Genomic DNA, 20,080 nt, shown 5'->3' with positions numbered 1-20,080 from the left:
GAAAAACAAATGATAGTCCCACTAAGCGCAAACCATATGGGATGGCGTATCGCTGCAGAATGCTGTGGTAGCCATGCTGGTTAAGTGTGCCTTGAATTCTAAATAAATCACTGACAGTGTCACCAGCAAAGCACCCCCACACCATCACACCCTCCTCCATGCTTCACGGTGGGAACTTCACATGCGGAGATCATCTGTTCACCTACTCTGCGTCTAACAAAGACACGGTGGTTGGAACCAAAAATCTCAAATTTGGACAGATTTCCACCGGTCTAATGTCCATTGCTCATGTTTCTTGGCCCAAGCAAGTCTCTTCTTATTATTGGTGTCCTTTAGTAGTGGTTTCTTTGCAGCAATTCGACCATGAAGGCCTGATTCACACAGTCTCCTCTGAACAGTTGATGTTGAGATCTGTTACCTGAACTCTGTGAAGCATTTATTTGGGCTGCAATTTCTGAGTCTGGTAACTCTAATGAACCTATCCTCTGCAGCAGAGGTAACTCTGGGTCTTTCCTTCCTGTGGCGGTCCTCATGAGAGCCAGTTTCATCATAGCACTTGATGGATTTTGCGACTCCACTTGAAGGAACTTTCTTGAAATGTTCCATATTGACTGACTTTCATCTCTTAAAGTAATGATGGTTGTTTCTCTTTGCTTATTTGAGTTGTTCTTGCCATAATATGGACATGGTCTTTTACCAAATAGGGCTATCTTCTGTATACCAACCCTACCTTCTCACAACACAACTGGTTGCCTCAAACGCATTAAGAAATAAAAAGATTTCCACTAATTAACTTTTAACAAGGCACACCTGTTAATTGAAATGCATTCCAGGTGACAACCTCAAGAAGCTGGTTGAGAGAATGCCAAGAGTGTGCAAAGCTGTCAACAAGGCAAATGGTGGCTACTTTGAAGAATCGCAAATATAAAATCTATTTTGATTTATTTAACACACATTTTTTGGTTACTACATGATTCAATATGTGTTATTTCTGTCTAGTTTAGGGTGTGCGTCAACAGGTGTTTCCTGATGAAGAAGAATAGATTTATTGCGGTGGGGGCTCGTATTATCAGGGTCCCCTATGCAAAACATTATCTCAGATCATCTCCACATGCTCTCTTTTGTTTGTGTGTGACCTGATTTTCAAAGCACACAGAAGAACCAACACAGCTATCACCATGGGCCTGGTACGATGCTACTTTTCTGTTATTATATTCAGATCATTACTGTACCTGGTAGGATACTTTATATCATTACTGTACATGGTAGGATACTTTATCATATCATTACTGTACCTGGTAGGATACTTTATCATATCATTACTGTACCTGGTAGGATACTTCATATCATTACTGTACCTGGTAGGATACTTCATCATATCATTACTGTACCTGGTAGGATACTTCATCAGATCATTACTGTACCTGGTAGGATACTTCATATCATTACTGTACCTGGTAGGATACTTTATCATATCATTACTGTACCTGGTAGGATACTTCATATCATTACTGTACCTGGTAGGATACTTCATCATATCATTACTGTACCTGGTAGGATACTTCATCAGATCATTACTGTACCTGGTAGGATACTTCATATCATTACTGTACCTGGTAGGATACTTCATATCATTACTGTACCTGGTAGGATACTTCATATCATTACTGTACCTGGTAGGATACTTCATATCATTACTGTACCTGGTAGGATACTTTATCATATCATTACTGTACCTGGTAGGATACTTCATATCATTACTGTACCTGGTAGGATACTTCATCATATCATTACTGTACCTGGTAGGATACTTCATATCATTACTGTACCAGGTAGGATACTTCATCATATCATTACTGTACCTAGTAGGATACTTCATATTATTACTGTACATGGTAGGATACTTCATATCATTTCTGTACCTGGTAGGATACTTCATATAATTACTGTACCTGGTAGAATAATTCATCATATCATTACTGTACCTGGTAGGATACTTCATATCATTACTGTACCTGGTAGGATACTTCATATCATTACTGTACCTGGTAGGATACTTCATCAGATCATTACTGTACCTGGTAGGATACTTCATATCATTACTGTACCTGGTAGGATACTTCATCAGATCATTACTGTACCTGGTAGGATACTTCATATCATTACTGTACCTGGTAGGATACTTCATATCATTTCTGTACCTGGTAGGATACTTCATATCATTACTGTACATGGTAGGATACTTCATATAATTTCTGTACCTGGTAGGATACTTCATATCATTACTGTACATGGTAGGATACTTCATATCATTACTGTACCTGGTAGGATACTTCATATAATTACTGTACCTGGTAGAATAATTCATCATATCATTACTGTACCTGGTAGGATACTTCATATCATTACTGTACCTGGTAGGATACTTCATATCATTACTGTACCTGGTAGGATACTTCATCAGATCATTACTGTACCTGGTAGGATACTTCATATCATTACTGTACCTGGTAGGATACTTCATATCATTACTGTACCTGGTAGGATACTTCATATCATTACTGTACCTGGTAGGATACTTCATCATATCATTACTGTACCTGGTAGGATACTTCATATCATTACTGTACCTGGTAGGATACTTCATATCATTACTGTACCTGGTAGGATACTTCATATCATTACTGTACCTGGTAGGATACTTCATCAGATCATTACTGTACCTGGTAGGATACTTCATATCATTACTGTACCTGGTAGGATACTTCATATCATTTCTGTACCTGGTAGGATACTTCATATCATTACTGTACATGGTAGGATACTTCATATCATTTCTGTACCTGGTAGGATACTTCATATCATTACTGTACATGGTAGGATACTTCATATCATTACTGTACCTGGTAGCATACTTCATATAATTACTGTACCTGGTAGAATAATTCATCATATCATTACTGTACCTGGTAGGATACTTCATATCATTACTGTACCTGGTAGGATACTTCATCAGATCATTACTGTACCTGGTCGGATACTTCATATCATTACTGTACCTGGTAGGATACTTCATATCATTACTGTACCTGGTAGGATACTTCATCAGATCATTACTGTACCTGGTCGGATACTTCATATCATTACTGTACCTGGTAGGATACTTCATATCATTACTGTACCTGGTAGGATACTTCATATCATTACTGTACCTGGTAGGATACTTCATCAGATCATTACTGTACCTGGTAGGATACTTCATATCATTACTGTACCTGGTAGGATACTTCATATCATTACTGTACCTGGTAGGATACTTCATATCATTACTGTACCTGGTAGGATACTTCATATCATTACTGTACCTGGTAGGATACTTCATATCATTACTGTACCTGGTAGGATACTTCATCAGATCATTACTGTACCTGGTAGGATACTTCATATCATTACTGTACCTGGTAGGATACTTCATATCATTTCTGTACCTGGTAGGATAATTCATATCATTACTGTACATGGTAAGATACTTCATATCATTTCTGTACCTGGTAGGATACTTCATATCATTACTGTACATGGTAGGATACTTCATATCATTACTGTACCTGGTAGCATACTTCATATAATTACTGTACCTGGTAGAATAATTCATCATATCATTACTGTACCTGGTAGGATACTTCATATCATTACTGTACCTGGTAGGATACTTCATCAGATCATTACTGTACCTGGTAGGATACTTCATATCATTACTGTACCTGGTAGGATACTTCATATCATTACTGTACCTGGTAGGATACTTCATATCATTACTGTACCTGGTAGGATACTTCATCAGATCATTACTGTACCTGGGATACTATGTTACTGTACCTGGTAGGATACTTCATATCATTTCTGTACCTGGTAGGATACTTCATATCATTACTGTACATGGTAGGATACTTCATATCATTTCTGTACCTGGTAGGATACTTCATATCATTACTGTACATGGTAGGATACTTCATATCATTACTGTACCTGGTAGCATACTTCATATAATTACTGTACCTGGTAGAATAATTCATCATATCATTACTGTACCTGGTAGGATACTTCATATCATTACTGTACCTGGTAGGATACTTCATCAGATCATTACTGTACCTGGTCGGATACTTCATATCATTACTGTACCTGGTAGGATACTTCATATCATTACTGTACCTGGTAGGATACTTCATATCATTACTGTACCTGGTAGGATACTTCATCGTATCATGTGATTAGATGGTATACTGTTATTGTGTTAGGATTGTTATGTGATCCGACATTATTCTATAGTTTTTTTTCATGAACGTTAGACTCTGATTCTGTAATGACTTCAGTTTAGAGGAAATACCAATCTGTAGAACTAGCAGCTAGCATTTACTAACAACATAACAACTGTAGCGGGGGGTTGGTTCTGAGTTTGGGGTCTAGCTTGCATTTACTAACAACATAACAACTGTAGCGGGGGGTTGGTTCTGAGTTTGGGGTCTAGCTAGCATTTACTAACAACATAACAACTGTAGCGGGGGGTTGGTTCTGAGTTTGGGGTCTAGCTAGCATTTACTAACAACATAACAACTGTAGCGGGGGGTTGGTTCTGAGTTTGGGGTCTAGCTAGTATTTACTAACAACATAACAACTGTAGCGGGGGGTTGGTTCTGAGTTTGGGGTCTAGCTAGTATTTACTAACAACAGAACAACTGTAGCGGGGGGTTGGTTCTGAGTTTGGGGTCTAGCTAGCATTTACTAACATAACAACTGTAGCGGGGGTTGGTTCTGAGTTTGGGGTCTAGCTAGTATTTACTAACATAACAACTGTAGCGGGGGGTTGGTTCTGAGTTTGGGGTCGGGGGGGTGCGTGCGTATGTATGTAAGAGTGTGAGTGAGTGAGTGAGTGAGTGAGTGAGTGAGTGAGTGAGTGAGTGAGTGAGTGAGTGAGTGAGTGAGTGAGTGAGTGAGTGAGAGTGACTGCATCTCAGTCTCTCTCTCTGCCTTGTAGGGGAGTTCTCATCCAAAGCCGTTCCCAGGAGACATCCTGGAGTTTCCTCGGAATAAATACTTTTCACATTTCGGAATTTACTACGGAGAGAGAGATGGAGTGCCCTACGTAGCACATCTCACCTGCAGAGGTCTGTGTGTCTATATATATATACACACACACACACACACACACACACACACACACACACACACACACACACACACACACACACAGTCTTGTACAGCTAACCTTGTGGGGACATAGAATTCAGTCCAATTAAAATTCCTATTTTCCCCTAACCCTAGCTCCTAACCCCTAACCCCTAGCTCCTAACCCCTAACCCTAGCTCCTAACCCCTAGCTCCTAGCTCCTAACCCTAGCTCCTAACCCCTAACCCCTAGCTCCTAACCCCAACCCTAGCTCCTAACCCCTAACCCTAGCTCCTAACCCCTAACCCCTAGCTCCTAACCCCTAGCTCCTAACCCCTAACCCTAGCTCCTAACCCCTAACCCTAGCTCCTAACCCCTAGCTCCTAACCCCTAACCCCTAGCTCCTAACCCCTATCCCCTAGCTCCTAACCCCTAGCTCCTAACCCCTAACCCTAGCTCCTAACCCCAACCCCTAGCTCCTAACCCTAGCTCCTAACCCCTAACCCTAGCTCCTAACCCCTAACCCTAGCTCCTAACCCCTAACCCTAGCTCCTAACCCCTAGCTCCTAACCCCTAACCCCTAGCTCCTAACCCTAACACTAATTCTAACCCTAAACCCCCTAGAAATTGCATTTGACCTTGTGGGGGATTAACAAAATGTCTCCAGTTGGTCACATTTTTGTTTGTTTACTATTCTTGGGGGGACTTCTGGTCCACACAAGTATAGTTAAACACGTCCACACACACACACACACACACGTCCACACACACACACACACACACACACACACACACACACACACACACACACACACACACACACACACACACACACACACACACACACACACACACACACACACACACACACACACACACACACACACACACACACACACACACACACACACACACACACACACGCAATGCTGTACTGACTGACTGACTGCGTGTGTGTGTAGACTCGGAGACGAAGCTCCTGCTTTTTGGTCGAGCCCTGAGGTCAGAGGTCAAACTGGACCCAGTGGAGGTGGTGGGACGACGATACAAGGTAACACACTCAGATATGGTCAATATTTAGATTATTCTAGATTGTGTGTGTGGTAATATCTCCTCTTACCATGTGTATAGGTGAGATCATAGCTCCTCTTACCATGTGTATGTGAGGTCATAGCTCCTCTTACCATGTGTATGTGAGGTCATAGCTCCTCTTACCATGTGTAGGTAAGGAACATGCTGGATGAGGTCCATCCTCCCAGGGACTTCTACTCTGTGGTGAAGCCTGCTATAGACGATATGATGGGTAAGGATGTCACCTTCGACATCTTGTTCCATAACTCTGAACACCAGGCCACGCTCTTCAGATACGGACTCAAGAAGTCTACACAGGTAAGGGGTAGGGGTGGTGAGAGTCTTTGATGGTGGTACGATGTGCAACAATGTGGTTGGTTGTAGATTGAAAAGGTCTGTTGTGATTGGTTGCAGATTGAAAAGGTATTTAGTGATTGGTTACAGATTGAAAAGGTCTTTTGTGATTGGTTACAGATTGAAAAGGTCTGTTGTGATTGGTTACAGATTGAGAAGGTTTACATCCAGATCCTGCCTACCTGGAAGGAGCTGTTTAAGAAGAGGAAGTTGTAACAATGACTACAACAGCGGCTGTGTTCTAGAACTCTGCCTACCGTCTGAACCCCCTTCTCCCCCCTCTCCCTGGACCTCATGCTGGGCCACCATCTTTCTTACACCAGTACATTAATTTTAAATCCTTGAGGGAGAATCACCTGTCGTTCTATTCCTCACCAGCGGAGGGAAACATCCTGAAGTCTGGCCAGCTTACTTTCTGTTTCGCTACACTGCGGTGAGGATGGTGTGGATCAGCCTACGGATTCCTGCTAATGAGGAACAACAAGGAGAATCCTAGCAGATTGGAATGTATAGTTAAAATAGTATATAACTCCAGTGTAGTGTATAATAACTCCAGTGTAGTGTATAACAACTCCAGTGTAGTGTACAACTCCAGTGTAGTGTATAATAACTCCAGTGTAGTGTACAACTCCAGTGTAGTGTACAACTCCAGTGTAGTGTACAACTCCAGTGTAGTGTATAATAACTCCAGTGTAGTGTACAACTCCAGTGTAGTGTACAACTCCAGTGTAGTGTATAACTCCAGTGTAGTGTATAATAACTCCAGTGTAGTGTATAACTCCAGTGTAGTGTACAACTCCAGTGTAGTGTATAATAACTCCAGTGTAGTGTATAACTCCAGTGTAGTGTATAATAACTCCAGTGTAGTGTATAACTCCAGTGTAGTGTATAATAACTCCAGTGTAGTGTACAACTCCAGTGTAGTGTATAACTCCAGTGTTGTCTACAACTCCAGTGTAGTGTATAATCACTCCAGTGTAGTGTATAATAACTCCAGTGTAGTGTATAATAACTCCAGTGTAGTGATATAACTCCAGTGTAGTGTATAATAACTCCAGTGTAGTGTATAACTCCAGTGTAGTGTATAATAACTCCAGTGTAGTGTATAACTCCAGTGTAGTGTATAATAACTCCAGTGTAGTGTACAACTCCAGTGTAGTGTATAACTCCAGTGTTGTCAACAACTCCAGTGTAGTGTATAATCACTCCAGTGTAGTGTATAATAACTCCAGTGTAGTGTACAACTCCAGTGTAGTGTATAACTCCAGTGTTGTCTACAACTCCAGTGTAGTGTATAATAACTCCAGTGTAGTGATATAACTCCAGTGTAGTGTACAACTCCAGTGTAGTGTACAACTCCAGTGTAGTGTATAATAACTCCAGTGTAGTGTATACAACTCCAGTGTAGTGTATAATAACTCCAGTGTAGTGTACAACTCCAGTGTAGTGTATAATAACTCCAGTGTAGTGAAATAACTCGTGTAGTGTACAACTCCAGTGTAGTGTATAATAACTTGTGTAGTGTACAACTCCAGTGTAGTGTATAACTCCAGTGTAGTGTATACTAACTCCAGTGTAGTGTATAACTCCAGTGTAGTGTATAACTCCAGTGTAGTGTATAATAACTCCAGTGTAGTGTACAACTCCAGTGTAGTGTACAACACCAGTGTAGTGTATAATAACTCCAGTGTAGTGTAATAACTCCAGTGTAGTGTACAACTCCAGTGTAGTGTATAATAACTCCAGTGTAGTGTATAACTCCAGTGTAGTGTACAACTCCAGTGTAGTGTATACTAACTCCAGTGTAGTGTATAATAACTCCAGCCCAGTCTGCTGATATAGGGTCATGTTATCTTTTCATTTTAGTTTTTACGTTCAGGGTGAACATTATCTAGATTATATAAAACGGCATTGTTGGTTGAGGCCTCGTAAGTCAGTATTTCACGGTAAGATCTTCACCTGTTGTATTCGGCGCATGTGACAAATAAAATTTGATTTAAATAAAGTAAAATGATTTCCCTGTTTCCTCTGTGTCTGTGTGTCAGAGAAAGAGAGAGAAAGAGAGAGAAAGAGGGAGAAAGAGGCAGGGGTTGAGTATGGGGTTTATGTCTTCAGTTTAAGGGATGAGTGTGAAATAATTGCATTCCAGAAATAATTGCATTCCATCTCATATTGTTGTTATTGTGATGTGGGGGATGAAACAATGGAGAAAGTATAAATCTGTTGTGTTTGTGTTCTGGGGAATGAAAAGACGTGGCACAATAAAGGAAAGTATTTATTTACAAATATCATTGCATCTTCAAAGCCCTTTCTCCTTGTGTTAATATGAACGTGTGTTATGAATGTGTGTATAGCATCGTGGAGGAAAGCTGTTTGATAAGACCATCTGTAATAACATGTCCTGAAGCATAAATAGAAAAAGTCATTGGATCAAAATGGGCTTTTGTCTCTTGACCCTCTGGTACCCACGCGGTCCCTCCTCTCTGTGCATCAGTGGTCCCAGTGGGTCTAGAAACATTGGTGGTATTGATCCACAGTCACAGTCATCAATAAGTCCTAACACCATCGCCTACTGGTTTGTGTCAGGTAACCTGACAGAGAGTGACCTGTCAGACCCACAGCTGCTCAGTCTTGAAGACAGAGAGTGTCCTGTCTCACCCACAGCTGCTCAGTCTTGAAGACTATTCTGTGGACTATGAATATACTAATGGTGTAAATAGGAATATGCTAATCAGTTGGTCTGTCCTTATAACGTCTGGTTAGGGGCGGGGTCATGCTCTGTGGCTGAGAGAGAGAGAGAGAGAGAGAGAGAGCGATAGAGAAACAGAAAGAGAGAGACTTCAGTGACAGAGAGTGGGTGAGTGTCGCTGGGTTACAGAGCCAGTGTGACGTTGTCCAAATCATCACCCACTAATCTCCTCCCGTCTCACCTAGCCCTCAACCTTTCTCACAGCCAGTTTAATAGTATGAAGCCCAGTGCAGGAAAATACCATTAAAACAGGGCTTTCAATCAACAGTAGGACACACAGTCTACATAACACCTCAAATTATAATTGTTGAATAATAATAACATTATAGTCGTTAGCTAGTAGGCATATTAATAGTTAAGTTATGATAGAAGTAAAGCTAATAATAACTAATATAAACTGGGTGGTTCGAGCCATGAATGCTGATTGTCCGACAGCCGTGGAATATCAGACGGTGTACCATGGGTATGACAAAACATTATTTTTTTTACTGCTCTAATTACATTGGTAACCAGTTTATAACAGCAATAAGGCACCTCGGGGGGATTGTGATATATGGCCAATATACCACGGCTAAAGGGCTGTGTCCAGGCACTCCGCGATGCGTAGTGCTTAAGAACAGCCCTTAGCCGTGATATATTGGCCATATACCACACCTCCTCGGGCCTTATTGGTTAAATTATATCCCTGCCAGTGTGGATAAAATAAACTCAGACAGCCAGTCCACAAAGTAGCCTAACCACAACATATCAAATAGACGGGATGCATCGATTGTTGCAACATTTCTGGTGGACAGACTCTGTAAACGTAAACGCTACCATTGATCTGTCTTTATACTAAGGGGCCCCGATCGCTAACGACCAGCAATAGATCCGGTGTTTTTTTTTTTTTTCATCAATGGTTATTTAGACAAACCACGATTTCACAGGTTTTACTATCTTTTGAATTTTGGAAGGGGGGGCATTTACATTTAAGTCATTTAGCTGACGCTCTTATCCAGAGCAACTTACAGTAGTGAATGCATACATTTCATACATTTTTTTTTACCCCGTACTGGTTCCCCGTGGGAATCAAACCCACAACCCTGGTGTTGCGAACACCATGCTCTACCAACTGAGCCACACGGGACCACATTTGTCCTTAACTTCAAAAGAGAGAGGGTGGAGCTCCTAGATCTGGTTCTAGCATCTCTTCATATCTTCTCCTAACATGTATGGACCCAGAACTTAATCAAGCACCTGACCAATTACACCATACTTTAGCTCAGGGTTTTCGAGGGGATACATTTTTTTTTTTTGCAAAATGAGAATGGAATATTGCTGCTCACAACTGCAAAGATATAAACAACATTATCACACTGTTTTTATCTGCATATATTAAATCGAAACTTTCTCATGAAATGTCTCATTTAAAGGGGAAGTTTTGAGACCTCGTGCTAGAAGTGTTGTGGTTACAGCTTTTTTGCCCACTGCGGATGTATCTCTTCAGAAGAGTCAAGCGTCTTGTGTAATAATAACCAATCATTATAAATGCTCAGCCTATTTCCTAGTGCACTAGAAAGTGCATTTTCAAAAGTAGTACACTTAAAGGGGAATAAATTGTTAATCAATCAATCAAATGTAATTTATAAAGCCATGTTTACATCAGCAGTTGTCACCAAGTGCTTTACAGATGCCCAGTCTAAAACCCCCCAGAGAGCAAGCAATGTTGAAGCAGAAGCATAGTTTAAAAAAAACTCCCTAGAAGGAAAGTTAGCATTTATTGGGATGACTCGTGTTCTGGAGGCAGCTCTGCAGGGTGGTCACTAGCTGGCACAGTCACAAAGTTATAGAAAATAACCTTAAGCACACTGTTAACCTTATGCTCAACTTTCAATTATATACTGAACGAAAATATGAAGTGTTGGTCCCATGTTTCATGAGCTTAAATAAAAGATCTCAGAAATGTTCCCTACGCAAAAAAAGTGCATTTCTCTTAAATTGTGTCCACAAATTTGTTATATATATATATATATATACAATTTTGACTTTGCAGCTGGCCCATCTAGTGCAAATGGCTCAGCTCTGCCTCCAGGACAAATAAATGTCAACCTGCAGGAACCTAGGAAGAAACCTAGAGAGGAACCAGGCTCCGAGGAGTGGCCAGTCATGGTAACTGATCACAGCTTGGGTGTCACGGCAACCCCAGTGTTGCTGTGAGTGTCCTTCAGCCATGAGATCAGAATGGTGTTCAGCTCAGATGGCCTGAAAAAACACACACACACACACACACACACACACACACACACACACACACACACACACACACACACACACACACACACACACACACACAATATAAACACCCAAGGTGTGCCTAATCTATCTGCCAATATACACAAATATCTTTGCTAATACACACGGTTTATACCACAAAAAGGACCAACTGCTTTAGACACAGCTTTAACATGCAGAGCAGCAGTTGTGACCCCTTAATTTTTAACCCCTATTTGACCCCGTCCATCCTCAGCAGGGCTTTAAATCAGGGGTCAGATGTGAGTATACTTGACATTCTGTACCCAGTTTCTAAAAAAGTTATCTATCTGGATTTCACCTATCAGGTAGGATTAAATGCAAAGAAGTAGAATAAATAAAATGGAACGAATTATTGACTTCAGTGGCGACCGCCCATTCTATTCATTATATTTCTATGCATGTAAATCCTATCCAATACTAGAAATGTGGATAGATAACTTTTGAAAAACTGGGCCCAGGTGACTATGGGAAGTTAACGTTTTTCTGGAAGCAGCTATGCATAGTGGTCACTAACTGACACAGCAACGGTCATAAAATCGGATTAAAAAAATTAACCCTAACATTTGACATTACAGTCATTTAGCAGTCACTCTTATCCAGAGTGACTTACAGGAGCAATTAGTGTTAAGTGCCTTGCTCAAGGCACATCGACATCATTTTCACCTAGTCGGAGATTCAAACCAGCGACCTTTCAGGAAGGGAAAGGGGGATACCTAGTCAGTTGTACAACTGAATGCATTCAACCGAAATGTGTCTTCCGCATTCAACCCAACCCCTCAATCAGAGAGGGGCAGGGGGCTTCCTTAATCGACATCCGGGGAGTATTTGTTGTTGGGGGCTTTACTGCCTTCCACTTTGACGCTTCTGGGATTCAAACAAGCAAACTTTCGCTCTTAACCGCTAGGCTACCCGTTAGTCTCAACAAAGTTAAATGCTATTTCTAGGTGGTTTAGGGTTAAGATTAGAATTAGTGTCAGGGTTAGAATTAGGTTTAGGGTTAAGATTAGAATTCGTGTCAGGGTTAGAATTAGGTTTAGGGTTAAAGCTCCCGAGTGGCGCAGCGGTTTAAGGCACTGCATCTCAGTGCTTGAGGCGTCACTACAGACACCCCGGTTTGATTCCAGGCTGTATCACAACCGGCCGTGATTGGGAGTCCCATAGGACGGCGCACAATTGGCCCAGCGTCGTCCGGGTTTGGCCAGTGTAGGCCAATACTGTAAATAAGAATCTGTTCTTAACTGACTTGCCTAGTTAAATAAAGGTTAAATATAATTTTCAAAAAAAATAATGCCCGGTTTTCAGGTTAGGTTTAGGCTTAGAGTAAGGGTACGGGTTAGGGTTAATGTTTAGGGAAAATAGGATTTTGAATGGGACTGAATTGTGTGTCCCCACAAGGTTAGTTGTACAAGACTGTGTGTGTGTGTGTGTGTGTGTCTGTGTGTTTGTATTAGTGCTGAGCGATTAGTGCTTTTTGAGGTCGGTTTGGTTTCAGTTATAAAAAAGAATCACAGTTTTCGATTAAAAACATGAATTAATGCATTATGAAATAATTTGATCATTTTAAAGTACTTGAGATATTTTTTAATTTCCCTCAGCCATCACCTGCCTTCATCCATCACACTGGGTTGCTATAACAACACATGATGTTAGTGAATGCCCATTACTGCTTATCACTTATTAAACATAATTTATTCACATGACTTTACTTTACTTTCATAAAATATTTCAGTTGTGTATATTATTGCACTACTTCGTTTTAATTTGATTACTTTCTTCTTTTTTAATTCCTTAATAAAGTAATCTCATATCTTCTCAGGCAGTAGCAGCCAGCCAACCATCGCCACGAGTCCACGAGTAATCATATTGAACTAGGCTAGTAGCTAGCTGGCTGACAAAACCATTTTAACTAGTTCTTCAAAGTAGATAACGCATAGTACCTTCAGAAAATACTCATACCCCTTGACTTATTCCACAATTCGTTGAGTTACAGCCTGACTACTGTAGCTCTGGTCCTGGTCTGTTACATACCTCAACCACATTTTTTACACTTCTTTCACTATAACAAACAAATGTTTAAAGAGCTTTAGCTAGCCCCACAACTTTACTTGTAAAGTTACCATTTGAATTCAAAGTGGATTCAATGGATTTTTTTTATCACCCTTCTACAGACAGTAGCTCATAATCACAAAGTGAAAACATGTTTTTAGAAAACTTTTCACATTTATTGAGAATGAAATACAGAAATATCTCATTTACATACAGTACCAGTCAAAAGTTTGGACACACCTATTCATTTAAGGGTTTTTCTTTATTTTTTACTATTTTCTAAATTGTAGAATAATAGTGAAGACATCAAAACTATGAAATAACATATATGAAATCATGAAGTAACCAAAAGTAGCCGCCCTTCGCCTTGACAGCTTTGCACACTCTTGGCATTCTCTCAACCAGCTTCATGAGGTAGTCATCTGGAATGCATTTCAATTAACAGGTGTGCTTTGTATGGTGGAAATTATAAGCCTATGTTATAATACTTTTATTGCATCAAATGGTTGTGTTATGCAACATAATATAGGGTTCTTATAACTCTCTATTGTGTCTGTGTGAACTGAAAGTGGGCCTCTGGGAGATAACACTGACAGAAGATTTACAAGGTCTCTGGGGATTCCACATTTCATCTCCGCATTCCGGAGCACGAGTTAATGTTTCTGTTCTATACGGTACCAGGAAGACATGGCTCCAGTATGGAGTTGGGGGAGGCCAGACACTGGTCTCTATACAATGAAAACTGTTTTTACAGCAGATACTGTCTGCTGTGAATTATAAGTATCTTTCATACTAATCTTAACCTTGTGACCCATTCCATACATCTGTTGTGTGTCATGTAAACTGAAGCAGGATGGACTTTGCTATAAAATGCTGCGGCTCAAATCAGCTGGTTGAGTTCTCAGTGATCACCTCCAGGGGTGGTTACCGACCAGCTGGTTGAGTTCTCAGTGATCACCTCCAGGGGTGGTTACCGACCAGCTGGTTGAGTTCTCAGTGATCACCTCCAGGGGTGATTACCGACCAGCTGGTTGAGTTCTCAGTGATCACCTCCAGGGGTGATTACCGACCAGCTGGTTGAGTTCTCAGTGATCACCTCTAGGGGTGATTACCGACCAGCTGGTTGAGTTCTCAGTGATCACCTCCAGGGCTGATTACCGACCAGCTGGTTGAGTTCTCAGTGATCACCTCCAGGGGTGATTACCGACCAGCTGGTTGAGTTCTCAGTGATCACCTCCAGGGGTGATTACCGACCAGCTGGTTGAGTTCTCAGTGATCACCTCCAGGGGTGGTTACCGACCAGCTGGTTGAGTTCTCAGTGATCACCTCCAGGGGTGATTACCAACCAGCTGGTTGAGTTCTCAGTGATTACCTCCAGGGGTGATTACCGACCAGCTGGTTGAGTTCTCAGTGATCACCTCCAGGGCTGATTACCGACCAGCTGGTTGAGTTCTCAGTGATCACCTCCAGGGCTGATTACCGACCAGCTGGTTGAGTTGTCAGTGATCACCTCCAGGGGTGGTTACCGACCAGCTGGTTGAGTTCTCAGTGATCACCTCCAGGGGTGATTACCGACCAGCTGGTTGAGTTCTCAGTGATCACCTCTAGGGGTGATTACCGACCAGCTGGTTGAGTTCTCAGTGATCACCTCCAGGGGTGATTACCGACCAGCTGGTTGAGTTCTCAGTGATCACCTCCAGGGGTGATTACCGACCAGCTGGTTGAGTTCTCAGTGATCACCTCCAGGGGTGGTTACCGACCAGCTGGTTGAGTTCTCAGTGATCACCTCCAGGGGTGATTACCGACCAGCTGGTTGAGTTCTCAGTGATCACCTCTAGGGGTGATTACCGACCAGCTGGTTGAGTTCTCAGTGATCACCTCCAGGGCTGATTACCGACCAGCTGGTTGAGTTCTCAGTGATCACCTCCAGGGCTGATTACCGACCAGCTGGTTGAGTTCTCAGTGATCACCTCCAGGGGTGGTTACCGACCAGCTGGTTGAGTTCTCAGTGATCACCTCCAGGGCTGATTACCGACCAGCTATATTGAGTTATCAGTGATCACCTCCAGGGGTGATTACCGACCAGCTCCATTACTGCAGTAATTAATTAATACAGTTTGATTGATTTGAAGAAATCTAAAGTCTCTCGTTTTGATTACAATAATTCCACCACACTTGTTAAAAAGTTCATTTGTGGAATTTCTTTCCTTCTTTATGCATTTGAGCCAATCAGTTGTGTTGTGACAAGGTAGGAGTGGTATACAGAAGATAGCCCTATTTGGTAAAAGACCAAGTCCATATTATGGCAAGAACAGCTCAAATAAGCAAAGAGAAATGACAGTCCATCATTACTTTAAGACATGAAGGTCAGTCAAAGGGTGGCTACTTTGAAGAATCTGAAATATAACTTTGTTGGTTACTACATAACTCCATGTGTTATTTCATAATTTTGATGTCTTCACTATTATTCGACAATGTGGAAAAACCCTGGAATTAGTATGAGTGTCCAAACTTTTGACTGGTACTGTACATGGATAGGACCAAGGAAGGGTAGAAAACAATTTCTAGAGTGTTGAAAGTTTCCAAGAGCGCAGTGGTCTCCATCATTGGGAAAGTGAAAAAATATGTAACTACCTCCTAGAGCTGGCTGTCTGACCAAACTGAGCAACCGGGCAAGAAGAACCTTGGTCAGGGAGGTGACCAAGAACCCAATGACCACTCTGACAGAACTACAGAGTTCCTTGGTTGAGCTGGGAGAACCTGCCAGAAGGACAACAGTCTATCTACAGCACTTCACCAATCTGGGATTTATGGGAGAGTGGCCAGACGGAAACCACCCCTGAGAAAAAGGCACATGACAGCACGCCTGGAGTTTGTTAAAAGGTATGTGAAAAACTCTGAGAGCATAAGGCAAAAGATGATGTGGTCAGATGAGATAAAAATGTTACTCTTTCGCCTGAATGCAAAGACCTACTGTATGTCTGGAGTAAACAAGGCACAGCTCATCACATGTCTAACACAATCCCAACCGTGAAGCAAGGCGGTGGCAGCATCATGCTATGGGGATGCTTTTCAGTGGCAGGGACTGGGAGACTGGCAAGGATAGAGGGAGCAATGAATGGAGACAAATACAGGCAAATCCTTGATGAAAATGTACATTCCAACAGGACAATGACTCCAAGCATACAGCCAAAGCAATGCTAGAACAGCTTCAGAAGAAGAATGGGAAAGTCCTTGAGTGAAGAATAGAATCCCATTGAAAATCTGTGGAAAAACCTGAAGATTGATGGTCAATGCCGCTCCCCATCTAACTCAATAGAGCTTGACAAATTCTGCAAGGAAGAATGGGAGAAAATCTCCAAATCCAGATGTGCAAAGCTGATCCAGACATACCCAAGACGACTCAAAGCTGATACAGACATACCCAAAATGTAAAGCTGATACAGGCATACCCAAGACTGTAAAGCTGATACAGGCATACCCAAGACTGTAAAGCTGATACAGGCATACCCAAGACTGTAAAGCTGATACAGGCATACCCAAGACTGTAAAGTTGATTCAGGCATACCCAAGACTGTAAGGCTGATCCAGACATACCCAAGACTGTAAAGCTGATCCAGACATACCCAAGACTGTATAGCTGATACAGACATACCCAAGAATGTATAGCTGATCCAGACATACCCAAGACTGTATAACTGATCCAGACATACCCAAGACTGTATAGCTGATCCAGACATACCCAAGACTGTATAGCTGATCCAGACATACCCAAGACGACTCAAAGCTGATACAGACATACCCAAGACTGTAAAGCTGATACAGGCATACCCAAGACTGTAAAGCTGATACAGGCATACCCAAGACTGTAAAGCTGATACAGACATACCCAAGACTGTAAGGCTGATACAGACATACCCAAGACTGTAAAGCTGATCCAGACATACCCAAGACTGTAAAGCTGATACAGGCATACCCAAGACTGTATAGCTGATCCAGACATACCCAAGACTGTATAGCTGATCCAGACATACCCAAGACTGTATAGCTGATCCAGACATACCCAAGACTGTAAAGCTGATCCAGACATACCCAAGACTGTATAGCTGATCCAGACATACCCAAGACGACTCCAAGCTGATACAGACATACCCAAGACTGTAAAGCTGATCCAGACATACCCAAGACTGTAAAGCTGATACAGACATACCCAAGACTGTAAGGCTGATACAGACATACCCAAGACTGTAAAGCTGATACAGACATACACAAGACTGTAAAGCTGATCCAGACATACCCAAGACTGTAAAGCTGATACAGGCATACCCAAGACTGTATAGCTGATCCAGACATACCCAAGACTGTATAGCTGATCCAGACATACCCAAGACTGTATAGCTGATCCAGACATACCCAAGACTGTAAAGCTGATCCAGACATACCCAAGACTGTATAGCTGATCCAGACATACCCAAGACGACTCCAAGCTGATACAGACATACCCAAGACTGTAAAGCTGATCCAGACATACCCAAGACTGTAAAGCTGATACAGACATACCCAAGACTGTAAAGCTGATCCAGACATACCCAAGACTGTAAAGCTGATACAGGCATACCCAAGACTGTAAAGCTGATACAGACATACCCAAGACTGTAAAGCTGATACAGGCATACCCAAGACTGTAAAACTGATACAGACATACCCAAGACTGTAAAGCTGATACAGACATACCCAAGACTGTAAAGCTGTAATCACCGCCAAAGGTGCTTCTACAAAGTATTGACTCAGGGGTGTGAATACTGAAGTAAATGAGATATTTCTGAATTTGATAAATAAATAAATTTGCGAACATTTCTAAAAACATTACTTTGTCATTTATGGGGTATTGTGTATAGATGGGTGAGAAAAAAAAGATTTGATCCATTTTGAATTCAGGCTGTAACACAACAAAATGTGAATTAAGTCAAGGGGAATACTTTCTGAAGGCACTGTAAATAGAATTCAAGTAATTGAACCGATGTCGATCAATCAGTTGTTTAGTAATAGTTCAGCACTAGTGTTTGTGTGTGTGTGTGTGTGTGTGTGTGGGGGGGGTTACTGAGGTCAACAAGGACAGATGGTTAAAAGGTTGACACTATGAACTCTCACACACACGCAAGGGCAAGGACAAACACACTCGCAAACAAACTGTGGCCCACCTTTCCATCTGGGTCCAGTGTCCACACTCCTCAATGTGTCCTCTGGTTAGGTTGGGGATCTGAAACACACAGACCTGACACATTTACGTATATAACACACACAAATGTGTCTGCCTACAGTGTGTATGTGTGCGTGTGTGTTTATGTGTATGTGTGTGTGTTGCGTCTGTCTGTCTGTCTGTCTGTCTGTCTGTCTGTCTGTCTGTCTGTCTGTCTGTCTGTCTGTCTGTCTGTGTTTATGTGTGTGTGTTGCGTCTGTCTGTCTGTCTGTCTGTCTGTCTGTCTGTCTGTCTGTCTGTCTGTCTGTCTGTGTTTATGTGTATGTGTCTGTCTGTCTGTCTGTCTGTCTGTCTGTCTGTCTGTCTGTCTGTCTGTCTGTCTGTGTTTATGTTGCGTCTGTCTGTCTGTCTGTCTGTCTGTCTGTCTGTCTGTCTGTCTGTCTGTCTGTCTGTCTGTCTGTCTGTCTGTCTGTGTTTATGTGTATGTGTTGCGTCTGTCTGTCTGTCTGTCTGTCTGTCTGTCTGTCTGTCTGTCTGTCTGTCTGTCTGTCTGTCTGTCTGTCTGTCTGTCTGTGTTTATGTTGCGTCTGTCTGTCTGTCTGTCTGTCTGTCTGTCTGTCTGTCTGTCTGTCTGTTTGTCTGTCTGTCTGTGTGTCTGTCTGTCTCTGTGTGTGTGTACGTGTGAGTATACGTGTGTCAAATCAAAGTTTATTTCTCGCCTTCACAAGATACAACAGGTGCAAAACCATTCAGCGATGATCTCCTAACATATGATCTCCTAACATATGATCTCCTAACATATGATCTCCTAACATATGATCTCCTAACCTATGATCTCCTAACCTATGATCTCCTAACCTATGATCTCCTAACATATGATCTCCTAACATATGATCTCCTAACCTATGATCTCCTAACCTATGATCTCCTAACATATGATCTCCTAACCTATGATCTCCTAACCTATGATCTCCTAACATATGATCTCCTAACATATGATCTCCTAACCTATGATCTCCTAACATATGATCTCCTAACATATGATCTCCTAACATATGATCTCCTAACCTATGATCTCCTAACCTATGATCTCCTAACCTATGATCTCCTAACCTATGATCTCCTAACATATGATCTCCTAACCTATGATCTCCTAACATATGATCTCCTAACCTATGATCTCCTAACCTATGATCTCC

At 41.7% G+C, this 20,080-nt stretch overlaps 2 protein-coding genes across 4 annotated transcripts in view; one reads left to right on the top strand and one right to left on the bottom strand.

Annotated features, from left to right (window-relative positions):
• Positions 1-1,091: 1,091 nt before the first annotated feature.
• Positions 1,092-8,618, top strand: plaat1l (phospholipase A and acyltransferase 1-like). The gene is made up of 5 exons (XM_045711423.1): positions 1,092-1,187; positions 5,039-5,168; positions 6,132-6,220; positions 6,394-6,558; positions 6,745-8,618. Exons 1-5 carry the CDS (start codon positions 1,179-1,181, stop codon positions 6,808-6,810), a joined length of 459 nt encoding a protein of 152 aa, XP_045567379.1. The 5' UTR covers positions 1,092-1,178; the 3' UTR covers positions 6,811-8,618.
• A 233-nt stretch (positions 8,619-8,851) lies between these two features.
• LOC106604359 (bifunctional epoxide hydrolase 2) overlaps positions 8,852-20,080 on the bottom strand; it is a 39,285-nt gene continuing 28,056 nt past the window's right edge. The window contains exons 18-20 of one of the 3 annotated variants that reach the window (XR_006762943.1): positions 18,883-18,941; positions 11,432-11,584; positions 8,852-9,378 (exon numbers count right to left, since the gene is read on the bottom strand). Coding sequence is in view for 2 of the 3 variants with exons in the window: in XM_045711298.1 (XP_045567254.1) it covers positions 11,500-11,584; positions 18,883-18,941 (144 nt within the window). In the remaining variant the exon portion in view is untranslated. Of the gene's footprint in view, positions 11,585-18,882; positions 18,942-20,080 lie in introns of all 3 variants that reach the window. The other 2 variants (XM_045711298.1, XM_045711372.1) reach the window with 2 other exon arrangements.

The sequence above is a fragment of the Salmo salar genome, chromosome ssa01, assembly GCF_905237065.1.
Source record: "Salmo salar chromosome ssa01, Ssal_v3.1, whole genome shotgun sequence".
NCBI classification, from domain to species: domain Eukaryota; kingdom Metazoa; phylum Chordata; class Actinopteri; order Salmoniformes; family Salmonidae; genus Salmo; species Salmo salar.
This window is presented reverse-complemented; position numbering and strand designations above follow the sequence as displayed.